Consider the following 15,079-nt stretch of genomic DNA (forward strand, 5'->3'; position numbering starts at 1 on the left):
TGACCCAAATTCAGTCATACAAAGCAAAAAAATAATCTAAAACATTTGTACGACCTTTCTTAAAGCGAGGTGCTATCGATTATTGCGATATAAAGGGTAATTTAAAGCAAAACTTTGTAAAAACGCGAAATTAGACAGCCGTCTAGCTAGCCTCAAGTGACAGCTGGCGCTCGTAACGTCAACACAGGGAAGGACCCCAAAACGAGGGCGCCTGTCGTAAAAGAATGCGTGGCTCGAATCACGTTTTAAATTAAGTAGTCGTCTTAATGTCATTGTTGAATCGAGTAGGGGCTTTTAAAGTTATGTTTTGAATTTGACAATGGTCTATATTTTTGTGTATTCCTGCAGTCGCCTTTAGGCTATACTTTGGACAGCATACAGGAAGTAAACATGAGCCGATGTCGTTAGTGGAGTAACATAAGAAATAGCTTATGTTGTTTAAAGAAAATGGACCGCTTTTCATGGGCAAACGGGCTCCTAGAAATAAACGAGACTTTAGTTATTCAACAGAGAGGCGTCAGACTGTACGATGGGGACGATAAGGTGTTGTTTTGTTTTCGTTTAGCCGGGTTTTTCGACTAAAACTCTATGCCAGCTAAAACTTCAACGCAAAAAAGTAGTATTGTTACTCTGGCGCTCGTTAGGTGCTTTAGATTACAATCAGAGTGTGAAATGTATTGAAAACTGTATAGCTAACAATATTTGTCTTTTTTTTTTCTTCCTATAACTATATCAGGCTAAACTGGATATTGGAGTTGCATTGTTGAGCACCCATCGGTTAATATGGAGGGACCACAAAAATCATGTAAGACAGGAGCGGAGGGAACATAATGACAACACTGATTTGATGTCATCACAAATCTCTGAAATCCAATGGGGTTCTGTCACCCACAGGAATGCTGCATAGCCATGCCGCTCTCACAGGTCATCTACTTTGAGGAGCAGGCTGCAGGGATAGGAAAAAGGTCGGTGTCATAGGCACTCCTTCACTCACTTGCACCCGAGTTTTCTCATTTGTGTTGGTAGGTACATTAGTGTTGATTAATCTCAATGACTTCTGTTTTGTTTGGTTTGTCCCCCTAGCGCAAAAATAGTGGTCCACCTTCACCCAACACCCACAAACAAGGAGCCAGGTCCATACCAACACAGCAAGTACTCTTTCATCAAGATGTCCTTCAAAGAACATGGGCAGATTGAGGTAGTTCCGCATTCAACAAACCAGAAGAGCCTTTGACTTTTTGTAAAAGCAGACTTTCACAATGTTGTCTGTCTGCAGTTTTACAGGAGGCTAACTGAGGAGATGACTCAGAAGAGATGGGAGAATACCCCGGTTTCACAGCCCATCGCATCAGACTCTAAGGTCATAAACTTAACAGATTGATCAGAAACTCTGCTACCTGCATATAACATGTTTTTAAGTGGTCTTGGAAAAAAGAGGTGAAAATAACTACTGTACTTATTAAGTTAAGGTTTATGGCCACGGATGGCACTGTTGTCGTTAGTGTTATTTGCTTGACGTCTGAACTCAAGAGTGAACTCGTTGAGCTCAAGTTCAAATTAGAATGATGGCCATGTTACTATGTTTTGCTTTTTTCTTTCAGTTTTCCTCTCCTTTTTTTTAGCATCCGGTGCAGCGTTTTTAGTTTTGATTGAAGTCATCTCTCATTTTTAACCTACTTGTTATAATTTGTTGTTTTGACTTTCGTTGTCCTTCCAAGTGCCTTACCAACTTTCTAAAAACATACATGTTTGTGCAACAAAAAAAAAAAAATCCACTTTTTCAATTCCATCTATTCATTTAGACGGGAAGAACTCGTGCAGTGGGGATCGTCGGCATCGAAAGGAAGATTGAGGAGAAGAGGAAAGAAACTGACAAAAACATCTCTGAGGTGCTTTTATGCTATCTGTGTTAAATGTCATAGTGTGCATATAAACAAGATTTATGCCTCAGAATAAAGTCATTGCAGTGAATGATTCATATTATGAGGCAATAAACATCCAGAAAAATCTTTTTAAATGACTTTCATTTTCCAGGCATTTGAAGACCTTAGTAAGCTAATGGTCAAGGTAAACAATTTTCTTTTTTTCTTACCTTATTCATAACAAGTTTCTTCTCTTTTTAACTGCCTTTGGACGTACTTATTTGTTCATTTAGTGTTGTTTCATACTCATGTTTTAAAAAGCCAAAAATTGAATGACCTTCACATAAACTTTTCATGAATTCATGGATTTTGTGGCATAACAGGCTAAAGAGATGGTGGAGCTGTCAAAGTCTATCGCCAACAAGATCAAAGACAAGCAGGGAGACATAACAGAAGATGAAGTAAGCATTTGCAAATAGAGACACAACACTTTACATCGTATTCATTTCAAACATTCAGTAATATGCATATAAGAACCTGGTTTATTAAGACAAGTCGAAACAATTTGTTAGTGGGTGATCATTTCAAAGCTTAAATACTGTTAATACTTTGGTGTAAATTAATCTTTATATGTGTGTTAATCCTTCTTTGTAGACAATCCGGTTTAAGTCTTACCTTCTGAGCATGGGTATTGCTAACCCTGTCACCAGGGAGACGCACGGCTCAGGTACACATTATCATTTGCAGCTGGCTAAGCAACTGGGAGATATGCTTCAGGCTCCTCTTGAGGTTGGTGTGAGTTTTTATGTGCCAGTGTCTTACTCTAATATCACCAACCTGTTTGTGCTTAGTGTACTTTGTATTTGCAGTTTCACAAAAAATTCATAGTTAATGGAAAACACCTGTTGACTCCACAAATCCTCCTGCTCTTTTAGGAGCGTGGTGGTATGATGGCGCTCACTGAGGTCTATTGCCTTGTCAACCGTGCAAGAGGGATGGAGGTGATACATGCACTCACAATAACACACGTTCAAACTGCATTCAAGCTGTCCTTAAATCCTGTGCTGAGCACTGAGGTCCCTCCTTCTCTGCACTCTGCACAGCTTTTATCCCCAGAAGACTTGGTGAATGCCTGCAAGATGTTTGAGTCGTTAAAACTCCCGCTGAGGTGAGTTTTGATTTTGTTGCTGCCAGTTATGTGTGTTTTGCATCTTCACTGTCTTCGTTTCAAGCTTTGTATTTTTCAAGGAAGGAATATGTAGGTCAAAGTTGGCGCCTGCTTCACACGGGCCAGGCGCTTCCTGTCCAGCTTCCTGTTGTTGGAAATGGTGTCCAACCCTGCGTTACTGTCGTTTCCTGTCACTTCCTGGGGTTTCTAGAGAAACGCAGGCCTGTTTCCGCTCCATAAGCCAGCTCTATCCGCCCCGAACTGGTTGATGTTTGAAAAATATCACTCCATTATACATTTGCTAATTAGAGTTCACTACCCTGTTCTCTTTCGCCCCTCTTCTTCTCTCACACACACTTTTTACTTCACCCGTTGTGTCTTTTTTGTAGGCTGCGTGTGTTTGATAGTGGCGTGATGGTGGTCCAGCTACAATCTCACAGTGAGGAGGAAATGATAGCCTCAGCTCTGGACAATGTAAGCCGTACCAACGCTGCACTGACACAGATTTGGACCTAAGCTGATTCAGCGGCATGCTCTTATTTTCTGTCTTGTTCCTCATCTTCCTCTTCTGCAGGTGTCTGAAAAGGGCTCTCTGACTGCAGAGGAATTTGCAAAGCTCCTGGGTCTCTCTGTTCTTCTGTCCAAAGAGCGGTGGGTTGGCCCGTCGATTATAAACACAATCTACCAATGTAACACAAAAGATTCCTTTCATCATTTTAGGTCGCGTTATTACACAGTGTTGGTGTCTGGATGACAAAATACATTGCAGATTAATTTTGCAACTGTTTGATCTCACATCTCCTCTCATCTCCTCTGCTCTGTCTCTTCTATTTTCAGTTTGCTACTGGCTGAAAAAATGGGCCACCTGTGTAGGGACGACTCCGTCGAGGGTTTGAGGTTTTACCCAAACCTCTTCTGACTGTTCCTCTTCATCACAAACAAGAGAAATGCGTTGACATTTGTTTTTAAAATAGCTTGTGAAACTTGGCTAAACAGTCTCTGCTGATAGATGTGACGCATTAAACTACATTTGGATAATGTCGTGCTGCTGAATCCACTGCAGACTTGTACTTGTTTGCTGATACTGATAACATCAGTGGTTGATATATGCAAGTGCAGCGCAGACTCTGCCACATGTCCTCTGTCACTAAAAAATACTGGTTGAAAAAGAGATGATGAAATGGCAAATACTGTACATGCAAAAAAATATATATGTTTTATGTGGTGTAATTATCACCTTGTTTATTAATAAAGACATTTTGAGGGAGGCAAAGCTGACTTCCTGGAATATATTCATGCAAACTCATAGGTTTTTTTTCTCATGCTTTTAATACCTTTTGTGGCTTTTGGGAAAGGCTTCTTGCCACAGCACATGTGGAGAAAAAAGATATCAAATGTTGAGTGTTCAAATGTGTTGTTTAACCAAGCAGTATTGTTTACTTCCCACAGAAGCAGACCAAGACACAAAAAGTTCTTGTTGAACTGAGCATCTGTTTCACTCCACAGAAGCTTCCTGTTTTCTGATGACTCTCCCTCCGTTGTGCTCTCCAGTTGATTAAATTACACTCTGGATGTGGATCATTCAGGGATAGTAGTTGGATTTATTAGTTTTGAGAGTTGCGGTCTAAAGCTGACCTGTTGACAATAATTAGTGGCACGGCCACCTTACTAACCATTTCAGTTCAAATACGTTTGGCGATCAAAAAATTATTAAATTGATTTTTCATTTTCATGTTTTTAAAACTTGAAAATAAAGTCTAATTTATATTGCTTGGGCCACATTTATAAATCGTTTATGTAAAGTTGGGGGAAAAAATTGACATTGTTTCATTTCAGACAAAAATAGACAAGGGACAATGATTTTAGAAGTATCTGATTTTTTCTTTTTATTCTTATTTTTTGGGGCTGTCCTTGTTCCTATTCTATCACTTGCAATCACCATTTCCAACGTATACGTTGTTTTTAGGTTGTTGAAAACCATCTCCAAGCTCATAATATATTAATTGAAATCCTTTCCTACATACATATTCCCTCGTATGGAAAATGTTTTTTACGTCGATAAAATCAAATACATATATTTTATTTCGTATATCATTGCATTTAGCAACAACTTAGGCGCCCGTGATTCGGCTAAAATGACGTTGTCAGGAAGAGGGCGGAGTTCGCCTCAAAATGACACTCGCGTTTTCAGGAATTTAAAGCGGTCGTTGGCGCGCTCCTGTCCCGGCGTTGCGTGCGCGCTCCCAGTAGAGCTCGCGAGGCATATGATTGCCGCTGCTCATCAGAGTAAAGGATGCTGAAGTCAACCGGTGGTTGGCGTCGTTAATGCGGGTCCTGCGTGGGAAAAACCCAAGAAGGATAATGTGCAACTGAAAGAGAAGAAAAGAAACGTAAGTTCATCAGGCTCATTAAAAAAAAAAAAAAAAAAAAAAAAAAATATATGTATATATATATATATATATATATATATATATATATATATATATATATATATATATATATATATATATATATATAATTTTTTTTCACGTTTTGTTATGTTGTACCAAAGACGAATTAATTTGCAGTCGTATATATATACATGTGTGTGTGTGTGTGTGTGTGTGTGTGTGTGTGTGTGTGTGTGTGTGTGTGTGTGTGCGTGTGTGTGTCTCCCCTGTGGTATGACCTATTGTGTTTCTCAGGAAATAATACGGTAAAAATAAAAGGCCTTTGTGTGCTGCTAATCAACAAAGATTTGGCTTTGGCGCACAAATAGTCCGTCCATTCCCATTGTGAGGGATGGAAGGAAGAGGAAGACGCCGGTGTAAATCCAGAAAAGCCATGGTCACGGCTTCATTCTTCACCTTCCTGTTTCTCATGCCTCAGATCCCTGAGCTGCTCTTCCATGACTTATTTTGTCAGAGGACACCATCAAGCAGGACTGGCCATTTGCTGCTTCCTTCTGGACTAGTTTTTCCACCCCTCCTTTGTTGTTGTTGTTGTTGTTGTTGTTGCTTTGGCTGTGTGCATGTTTTTTTATTTTGTGATTTGCCTCTTACAGAGGCCAGGGGCTCTGGGAAAGAGACGGTCATGAGGTGTAGGAGAAAACCGAGGCAAGCACGCCGTTATGCCACAGGCTGTCTCACTGCTGCCTTTTCTGCTGGCGCTCATGGGAAATGGTGAGTGATACCAAACATCTTCAAACCATGTTTGCAGGAGAGGCATGGCATGGTAGCAATCTGCTAAAAAAAACAAAACAAACAAAAAAAACCTCCTTATACCATCATTTTGATTTTTTTTTTTTTCATGTTATTTGGGCAAATGTAATGTGTTGTTGCTATTCAGAGTTAAAAGAAAATTCTCAGTAGAATGGGGGCAGGAAGAAGGGGTCAGCCTCTTCCTCTTTTCTGTACGCGCCTTGTTTTTCTTAACGCCCCATGACTGCGTGTGCAACATTTTCTGCCTGCCACACAACAGTTTAGATTCATACATATACACCTACAATTCATTTTTAAAGAGGGTTACTATTTTATCCTGAGTCATTGTCAATGTTGAAATTTTGCAGTTTAGTGGCTCTTGAACATGATATTTTAATGAGGACATTTTCAGCTGGAAAAAATGAAATCAATGTTTTACTTGCTTAATTTTTTTTTAAATATCTTATTTCCTGACTACACCTAATTCTAATCCTAATTCTAGATGGATTTGGATGTATTAACTCTAGTTTACTCTCAATAAACTGATTCAGATTTGCACTGTGTTGCATGAATGACTACAAGTACAAGCATCTCAACGTTGGTTTTCACTTGAGTATATGTCTTCTGATTTAGTCAAAACAAGATCAGACCCTCCTGTGAATTGACTTGTGTATTTTATTTCCTGCAGCTCTCGCAGGGCTCAGTATCTGGCCCTCCTTTCACGTTGCCCTCAGCAGCGCAAGCGTGTTTGTGGACTTCAGCCCGCCGACCGATGGCAGCAGCATCCGTAGCTCGAGCCTCTCTTTGGTCGACACCGACACGAACACCACCCTTCAGACCAGGACTCTTCCCGTCAACCATCCGGCCAGTAGGGTGGAGTTCAACTGCTCGTGCTTCCTGTACGCGGGAACTTTCCGCTTCCTGCTGAGGCAGACCAGCGTCACTGCTGGTCATCCTGCTAATGGCTCGCATGGCAGCAGTGGTGCAGAGAGCACCGCCTGGCTGTGGAGCTCGGAACTGCAGGTACAGTGGCCCACCTTTCACATCAGCGTGGAGAGGGCTGGAAACCACTCTGGATCTTTCCAGGTGAGACAAGCAAGATCCCGATATTGGCACCAGGGGGAGATAATCCTGCAGGATGACACACTGACAAACACTGTTTGTTTGTCTTCCTCCAGGTCGGGATCTCAACAAATGAACACTTCCAGGCTTGCTCCAGCAGCACCGACTCCGCCCTCTTCCTGGAGGTCAGTTACATGGAGTACAACCAGATTGGGCGCAACAGCATCGACAAGGTGCGAGGCCGAAAGCGCCACCCGATCAAACCCCTCCGTTCCCAGACCGTTGAGCTGGCCTGTGCCTTCCCCTTCACAGAAAAAGACTACATACGGGTGGCACTGCGCTCCCCCCACGTGGCGCAGGATGTTAAAAGCTCTGGGCCTCTCTACCTGTCCCGCATCTTCTCCTACAAGCTGCTGGTGGAAAACAGCAACGCCTTCAGGAGCAGCTGTGAAGGAACTATGACTGTTAAGCTCATAACGCCGCCTTGTGCTCACATCTATGGGAAGGTGTTGCTGTACAAGGATCCTACAGGAGCTGCTGTTTCCTCCGGGGCAGGAACAGCCCTGCATGGGTTTGGAGCAGAGGAACCTTCTTCTCCTCCGCTGGCCTTCAACTGGATGACTCAGGGAGAGAATGAAACTGAATTCAACTGCTCCGTTTTTTACCCAGGGAGGAACAAGTACTGTTTTCGTTTTGTTTTCAACTTCAGTCGCTCGCCGAGTCCTGCACAGACGTGTTTGGTGGTTCACAGGAGCCCAGGTGAGACTTGAGAGTTTGAAATGTTTGGCAAAAGGATACAAAACTATTTTTTGTTTCATCCTAACTCAGGCACTCATCCAGCCATCCAACTACTGCTGTGGGGCTCCCCATCCAATTACACCTAGACACATTTTACACATGCCATGGTGCAGCAGTCCCCGAATTAAATCGAAGTTCACTGATTTAGGCGTGTTTACAAATTACAAATACATTATTTATCATTGAAGTAGAATACACACTCATGTGTATTCTCTGGGTTGTTCTATAAATGGATACGTTTAATAGGTTTAAATAAAATTATAAAGGTCCCATAATTTGGTATTAATAATAATATCCTATCTTACTGGTCTTCTCACATCTGGTGGGGCAGGATTGCATCAATAATTATCACAAAAAACAACCCTCTCAGGAAAGCCCTTCTTTCTGCAGTGCCTTTTTCGTTAAATGGTGGTTTTCAAAAGCAAGTAGCAAATCAAAGAAGTAATGGATCAACCTTTCTCATTTCTTGGTAGTTCACTGACATCGATTTTGAAGAACACTGATGAAGTGAACTTTGGGTCATGATTACAGCTTTTGCTCCCTGTGTTTTTGGAAGATTCTTGGGGCCCATGGCAACAGTGGAGTTTGTGCAGTGTGAGATGTGGAGAAGGGGTGAGGGAACGTGTGCGTGGGTGTTTGTTACCCTCTGGTGTCGGTGGGATAAAGTGCACCGGCATGGTGAAGGAGCAGTCCATCTGCTCTCTTGAAGACTGCGCCGGTCAGTATTCTTTACAGCCTCGACCTCAACCTCAAGAATTCTACTACGATACGTATGATTTGTTTGTGTTTGTCCCCAGTGTTGCCGCCATCATCTCCGTCTTTACCCACCACACCTATCGGAATGGCTCCCCTCGGTGGTAACATGATGGTGATGCTCGGTATATCCCTCTGCCTGGCTGTAATCCTGGCTACAGTCATTGTAACCGTGTGGAGAAGGTTTTGCAAGACGCCCCAGTGTAGCTCCGCTCACAGAGGGTCCGTGCACTCCCCCGGAGGACGCAAACTCTCTGATGAGGCATCCATTTTCACCCACAGCCTCCAAAGACCCAGCGTGTCTGACAGCCAGAGCCCACTGGGCGGAATGGGTGTGAGTATTGCCCACAGAGACCCGTCTGTCCCGGCCAATCAGCAGACGCAAAGTATACCCGTCGCTCAGGACCCAGAAAGACTGTCCCCTACAGGCCCGAAGATCTTGCCAACAGTCTTTGGGTATGATGGAATGATTTATCATTATTTTCTTTTTATTACAATATTATTTTTCTACACAGCACCATAAAACATCTTTAAATTCTCCCTCCAGATACCGGCTGGCTCAGCACCAGTTGAAAGAAATGAAGAAAAAGGGGCTAAAGGAGGCGACACAGATGTATCACGTCTCCTCGAGCCCCGTCAATGACACCTTGTTAGAGATATCGGCTTCACCCACTACTTCCCCAGTTCCAACACCAACCGGATTTGCTCATCCATCGATGACACCCCAGGATAACGTCGTCGACCACAGCCAGTTCCAGCGCGTAGCCCCCTTCTCCAAGCCACCGCCGCAATCTTCCAGGGTCACGCTGGACAGACAGAGCCCCAGGGTGGAGCCGCTCTCCGGCAGCTCCAGGTGGCGCGACCGCACCGCCGACTGGGTGGAGATGGTGGAGAGGAGCGGACTGGCGGCTCACAGAGGAGGTGGCGACGCCGGGACAGCAAACTCCTATCAAAGGAATCCAAATTTCCGCCGCACCTCGAGTTTCAACGACACCAAACCGCAGTCCTATCTCTCTGGACACGCCAGACAATTCAGAGAACGGAGCATGACCCAGGTCACTTTTTTTTCTGCATCACTCATGTGCTTGTTGACGTTTGTGTCTTTCTACACAATTTTTGTAATCAAGACATTCCTGGCCTTTCTCAGGTGGGATCTCGAACCCTTCCTGAAGGAAGCAGCTGGTCGAAAGGAGGATGGGAGAGGCAGCCGCACCGCTCGTACCCAATCCCGGAGCATGGCATCCCAGAGTGGGTTAAATCCAAACAGCATAAAGACCACGAGTCCTGGACAGAGACGGCCGTGTCCCCTCCCAAAAGTGAACTCAAGCATGCGGGGACCAGCACGGTAAGCAAGCCAGCATGCACGAGAAACGACAAGACGGACCTTGGCAGCAACACAGAGAATCAGCGCAGCAGTGAGTCACGAGAAGCACAGGGGGTCTCAGGTATCGGCGGCCCAGTAGCAGGCCTGACCAGCCTGAACGTGGACCGTGCCGAGCAGAACTGGTACCGCCGTGGCCCGTCTCCCATCCAGAGGAACATGCTGGCCCGGAAATTAAAGGAGGCTCAGTCCTGTTCTGGGGTCAAGGGTCGGCAGCGGAGCTCCACCTTTAGCGCGTCGTCCACAGAGCAGAGGAAAGGCCGCTGCCGCTCTCTGCCCGTGTCCGAGGACTACAGCAGCAGTGGTGGCTCCCCCTACAGGCTGAGCGAGGCAGAGCAGAAGATGCTAGATTTGGATCTGTCTTCGACATTCGCAGAGGAAATGCAGTAGAATGTTTGGATATGTAGCTTTAAATCAAGACTTAATCATCATCTCCATTTTTTTTTACTTTCAACATTAAAAAATATATTTTATGCAATAATTTTGGGAATTTGTCAAAGATTTTTTAGTGACTATATTTATATAGCTTCAGTCTCTGAAATGTTCTATACTTTTGATATTTAAAAATGTTATCTTTAATATAATATAATTTTGTAATATCACTGCTCAGAATGTGTAAAAATTGTACAATAAAAAAAAAAACATGCCAAAGATAAGATGCTGTTTGTCTTTATTGTTTGAGTAATATGATTCAAGCTACACAGCAAAGGTTGACAGATACAAAGCTGTCTAACTAGATAGATAGATAGATAGATAGATAGATAGATAAAAACTTTATCAATCCCTCAAGGGAGTTCCCTCAGGGAAATTTGCAATGAGACACACCAAAATGCAAAGACTGAAATCGTAACATTAATGTTTGCCTGTATATCTGTATAACTGAATGTGCAGCGAGGTGTTGTTTCCATCTTCTTTTTTTAATTTTCTCCTGCTCCACTCCCTGTGACGTCCAAGAAGGTCAGAGGCCGAACCTTCATGGTGGTGTGTCTGAGGGAATACCAGAGACCCTTCCAGGTCCCCCACACCACTCCATCGTCATACTCGCCCTTGTACATCCCATTACGGTAGTATTTCCCATTTAGATTTGCAGCATGACACCTGATAAGAATAAGCAATGAGTAAGTTCAATACATATGATATCATGAATATATGTGTGTGTGTGTGTGTGTGTGTGTGTGTGTGTGTGTGTGTGTGTATGTATGTACATGATACATGATATAGATGATATCATATGTATATAAATTTTATACATACATACATACATACATACATACATAATAGACACATACAGCTCACATGGATCTGTGCCAGTGCACGCCCTTTATGTGAGGGGTCTCACCTATTGAACCACCATCCTGCCTTGTTCTCCTGAGCACAGCTGCCCCGAATGTAGCGGTCATTGTCCTGTTGATGAGCAACATCGGCCTCATTTCTTTTCACTTCTTCAATAGCCATGGGCTGTACAAAATGTCACGATCGTACTGCTGCTGATAGAAAGATATAGACTGCACCTGATCTCTGGTGCTGAACTGCATGCCACTGAGGCTGGCGGACCACTGCTCCACCATCCCACCACCGCCAGCTAGTGCGTCCCCTGCTTTGCCGCTGTACATCTCGTAGTGCAGCCGGTACTTGTCCTAAGATGTTGGGTATGAGAGAAGGTCGTCATGTTTTGTCATCATCACAGCGACGTCACAAGGAGGAAGGAGGAAAAAAAGAGTCAGTCTAACTCACAGTCTCATTAGTGATCCTGAAGTTCTCATAAAAGGCATGACTTCTCTTGCCGTCCCAGCCCATCAGGTCTATCTTCACCAGGTTCCTCCCTTCAAGTCAAATGATATTGATATATGTACATATTTGTGAAGATCTGAGGGCAGGTTATGATGTTTGCTCATTTACAGTATTTTATATGTGTGAAATTGGCAGAATGTGGTGCGTCAAACCCTCTGACAGCAGCGAATGAATGCGCTCGTTCCCCAACCAAAACTCGTCGTTCCGCACCTTGAAGTCACCGAATCCATCTCTGTAGTCCACCCAGTCTCTGAAATGAGAACGTGGAGACGCATGGCCTTTCTGCCTCACAATGTTGGAAGGATTTTTAGCTTGTTTCATGGTGTTGGTCGGTCTGCCTACTCCTATACTAAATACCTGTTGAAATCAACTTTTCCATGCCGCCGTTTCTGGAACACCGTCCATCCTCCTCCGTCCTCCATGTCACAGTAGACCAGAAATGGCTCTAGATTGGATTTGGGTCTAATGCGGTAGAATCCACTGGGTGGCCTCAGTCTGTCAAACAGCTCAGAGCAGTCTTGGAAGAACAGCGCAGGAAAGTTGGGTCAGGATAATGTTGTCATTCACTCTCTTTTGTTTTTGCATAGTCACTTTCTGAAATGCAATTTATCAATGACACGCACAATTGATTCAATGCAGATGTAATATACACCGTTCAACAATAATGAACATGCATGAAAATGCTTGCATGATTCCTGCAACTCTTTCTCACCCTTGTCATAGACAATCAAACTGCCTGCTGGCAAAGGCGGTTTGGTCAGCGCCCCGTCGGAGCTGACTGCTGACCCATTGCTCATTTCCTTGCCGCCAGCCTCGGGTTCAAACTCTGTCCTGGGCACATGAGGCTGAACAGGCTTGAAGTATTTGTGATTTCTCAAGTGGTCAATCTGCCAAGTGGCGAGCAAGAGTTTGTTTTCCAGCTTCCGTATGTTGTCTTTGAGAGTTGTAACCTCTGGACCGCAGGGCTCCGCCACCTGGAATGGGATTAACCACTTTCAAGCTATGGAATAGACACGAGTGCTATGATGCCACCTGGGAGGGGAGTGAGTGAAGTGCTGCACCTTCCAGCATCTGCGCAACAGATTTCTACATCACTATGTAATTTTTTCCCTTTGTAGAATTTAGCTTGGTATTAACATTTTTGGACACAGAATCTCAAGTTATGAACAAAAAACAATCATGTGAAAATATGTAAATTACGTACTGGCAAAAATGAAGAAGAGCACACCAGAACCAGGAGCAGGAAAACTGCCATGACTCTAAAGTTGACCTGACCCACTGCAGACCTGAAGACATCAAATATCAGACACCAAATCAAGAGAGTGCACTTTTCCAAACCTAGAAAGTCTGCAGTAGAAGCTTACCTTTTTTTCCACAATGCCTCCCTTTGGTTTGCCCAGGTCCGTATGCTCACTAGGCTTGACAGCGTTATTTATAGACTGGGTTGGTTCTGCATGGTCCACATTAGGAGGTCCAGACATCAGTGCCAACCAAAGACTGACCTCACTTTAGTGTGTGTGTGTGTGTGTGTGTGTGTGTGTGTGTGTGTGTGTGTGTGTGTGTTACAATATTAAGGAAAACCTATCACTGGAATGTTGTTGTCATTTTCTTCAGTACATGGCCCCATACAGTATTCACTATTTTCTATATAAAGGCTGATGTTCCAAGTGCATAACATTCACATAAAATAACCACAGTGTCTAAAAGTCTAAAACAACGCGAAAAAGTTGCTCTTAAAATCTCTGTGATGTGAAACAGGTGCAAATTCCAAAAGAAAAGAAAACATGTCATGTGGAAAGGGCTCCCTCTTGTGTTAAATTTTTTGAACAGTTCATATGAATGTCGTTATATTAATAAATGTTTAGGAATAACTTTTTAAATGCACCCAATTTTATTATGTCTTGAACAAAAGTCTGTTTTTTTTTTGTTTACCATTAAAAAAAAAACTAAGCGCCTCTGGAGAATCTTTTCTCTTGGCGTCATAACTTATGTTGTTTTGCTGCCTAAAGTTGAGCATCAAGTGCAACCAAGGCACAAGCACAACACGTGTTCTTTTGTCAATGCATTGATAGACAATGCACTGCATTCAACTCTATTGCATTGAAAGCAGTAAGGGTTTTACAAATAGTTCATGAAATTGTCAGTTACCCTGTGAAACACCGCATAATTCCAACTACAGGGACTTTCACAGCTTCAGCCGTCACACAATAAAAACAGACAACAACAACAACAACAAAAAAAAAAACAAACAAAAAAAAAAACAGAAAATAAAACTAGTCTCCAACCCAACATAATCCAATCGCCGAAAGAACGGCGACTTTGCGCCCTACAGCCACTTCAGAATTGACGTCAAAGACTCGGTATAGACGAGGATCAGCCAATCAGCGTTCAGACCATCCCACCGCTAAAGCGCCTTTGTGCTTTAAAATAAAACGGGGTGCCTTTATTAATATTAAAAAGCCGTTCCGAAAAGGTAAAGCTTCAACAAAAAACAACAGCAACACACAAACATTCCGAAACAAATCGTCTCAAAAACACACCGTAAAAATAAATAAATCACGTAATCTGAAAAAAATATGTCAGAATAAAAAGTTATATCAACGATAGTTGATTAACCATCATCTTCAAGGAATGTGGCTCTTTTATTAGACGACTTTCCCGAGAAGATAATTATTTTTATTCTTTATTTTATTTATTAAACTTGGTTTAACTCGGTTCTCCGTTCAGGTGTCTGCTCGAGACCGAGGGTCAAGTTGATTAGACGCAGATGTGAACGAACGCTCCGACTTCAGCTGCTCGCTTCTCGAAGCTAATGCTCCACGTTTGGCTAGCCGGAACCAGAAGGTTCTGGTCCGTCTGGTGGTAGTAAAGAAGCGACGTGAGGAGGAGGAGGAGGAGATGGTGGAAGAAAAAGAAGAATGAGTGAAGAAAAAGAGGGCTGACCGTCTGTCTCTCTTTTCCTCTTTGAACCGAGGTCCAGGAAGTTTAAAAAGCCCTGCGTCTGCAGAAAAAAAGAAATCACGCTGTGGAGGGAAAGTGGGTGGGCAGAAAGAAGAAGAAGAAGAAGAAGAAAACCAACAACATC

At 43.2% G+C, this 15,079-nt stretch overlaps 3 protein-coding genes across 7 annotated transcripts; 2 read left to right on the forward strand and 1 right to left on the reverse strand.

Moving 5' to 3' along the window:
• The first annotated feature begins 71 nt into the window (after window positions 1-71).
• On the forward strand, window positions 72-4,303 carry vps36 (vacuolar protein sorting 36 homolog). 2 transcript variants are annotated; one of them, XM_076031611.1, is made up of 14 exons: window positions 72-96; window positions 737-805; window positions 895-965; window positions 1,084-1,198; window positions 1,277-1,360; window positions 1,803-1,889; window positions 2,035-2,067; window positions 2,246-2,323; window positions 2,517-2,651; window positions 2,798-2,863; window positions 2,966-3,030; window positions 3,420-3,504; window positions 3,605-3,681; window positions 3,868-4,303. In XM_076031611.1, the coding sequence occupies exons 3-14, from the start codon at window positions 910-912 to the stop codon at window positions 3,947-3,949; spliced, it is 963 nt and encodes a 320-aa protein (XP_075887726.1). In that variant the 5' UTR covers window positions 72-96; window positions 737-805; window positions 895-909; the 3' UTR covers window positions 3,950-4,303. The 2 variants fall into 2 exon arrangements, with proteins under 2 accessions (XP_075887726.1, XP_075887725.1); XM_076031610.1 differs by lacking the exon at window positions 72-96 and adding an exon at window positions 316-543.
• A 925-nt stretch (window positions 4,304-5,228) lies between these two features.
• Window positions 5,229-10,859, forward strand: thsd1 (thrombospondin, type I, domain containing 1). Of its 2 annotated transcripts, XM_076031614.1 has the most exons (8): window positions 5,229-5,420; window positions 6,074-6,191; window positions 6,898-7,295; window positions 7,388-8,030; window positions 8,626-8,787; window positions 8,867-9,278; window positions 9,370-9,877; window positions 9,970-10,859. In XM_076031614.1, exons 2-8 carry the CDS (start codon window positions 6,140-6,142, stop codon window positions 10,591-10,593), a joined length of 2,799 nt encoding a protein of 932 aa, XP_075887729.1. In that variant the 5' UTR covers window positions 5,229-5,420; window positions 6,074-6,139; the 3' UTR covers window positions 10,594-10,859. The 2 variants fall into 2 exon arrangements, with proteins under 2 accessions (XP_075887729.1, XP_075887730.1); XM_076031615.1 differs by lacking the exon at window positions 5,229-5,420 and having other exon boundaries at window positions 5,719-6,191.
• On the reverse strand, window positions 10,857-14,227 carry fgl1b (fibrinogen like 1B). 3 transcript variants are annotated; one of them, XM_076031617.1, is made up of 8 exons: window positions 13,359-14,227; window positions 12,707-13,280; window positions 12,352-12,511; window positions 12,147-12,244; window positions 11,938-12,026; window positions 11,715-11,840; window positions 11,543-11,607; window positions 10,857-11,301 (listed from the first exon to the last, which is right to left on the reverse strand). In XM_076031617.1, the coding sequence occupies exons 2-8, from the start codon at window positions 12,789-12,791 to the stop codon at window positions 11,121-11,123; spliced, it is 804 nt and encodes a 267-aa protein (XP_075887732.1). In that variant the 5' UTR covers window positions 12,792-13,280; window positions 13,359-14,227; the 3' UTR covers window positions 10,857-11,120. The 3 variants fall into 3 exon arrangements, with proteins under 3 accessions (XP_075887732.1, XP_075887731.1, XP_075887733.1); XM_076031616.1 differs by having other exon boundaries at window positions 12,707-14,227; XM_076031618.1 differs by having other exon boundaries at window positions 11,163-11,301; window positions 11,500-11,607; window positions 12,707-14,227.
• Window positions 14,228-15,079: the final 852 nt, after the last annotated feature.

Source organism: Nelusetta ayraudi, unplaced genomic scaffold (assembly GCF_046127955.1).
Source record: "Nelusetta ayraudi isolate G7.1 ecotype Tasmania unplaced genomic scaffold, CSIRO-AGI_Nayr_v1 ptg000033l, whole genome shotgun sequence".
Lineage (NCBI taxonomy): Eukaryota > Metazoa > Chordata > Actinopteri > Tetraodontiformes > Monacanthidae > Nelusetta > Nelusetta ayraudi.

Bases quoted from the DNA above. Each gene is read 5' to 3' on its own strand.
- thsd1 (XM_076031614.1), top strand. From the start codon at position 6,140: ATGCCACAGGCTGTCTCACTGCTGCCTTTTCTGCTGGCGCTCATGGGA. The intron at 7,296-7,387 runs GTGAGACAAGCA...GTCTTCCTCCAG, and splicing joins ACCACTCTGGATCTTTCCAG to GTCGGGATCTCAACAAATGA. The intron at 9,279-9,369 runs GTATGATGGAAT...TTCTCCCTCCAG, and splicing joins ATCTTGCCAACAGTCTTTGG to ATACCGGCTGGCTCAGCACC.
- vps36 (XM_076031610.1), top strand. From the start codon at position 448: ATGGACCGCTTTTCATGGGCAAACGGGCTCCTAGAAATAAACGAGACT. The intron at 2,652-2,797 runs GTTGGTGTGAGT...CTGCTCTTTTAG, and splicing joins TGCTTCAGGCTCCTCTTGAG to GAGCGTGGTGGTATGATGGC. The intron at 3,505-3,604 runs GTAAGCCGTACC...CCTCTTCTGCAG, and splicing joins TAGCCTCAGCTCTGGACAAT to GTGTCTGAAAAGGGCTCTCT.
- fgl1b (XM_076031617.1), bottom strand. From the start codon at position 12,791: ATGAGCAATGGGTCAGCAGTCAGCTCCGACGGGGCGCTGACCAAACCG. The intron at 11,841-11,937 runs GTGAGTTAGACT...CCAACATCTTAG, and splicing joins TCAGGATCACTAATGAGACT to GACAAGTACCGGCTGCACTA. The intron at 11,608-11,714 runs GTGCAGTCTATA...GCTCATCAACAG, and splicing joins AGTTCAGCACCAGAGATCAG to GACAATGACCGCTACATTCG.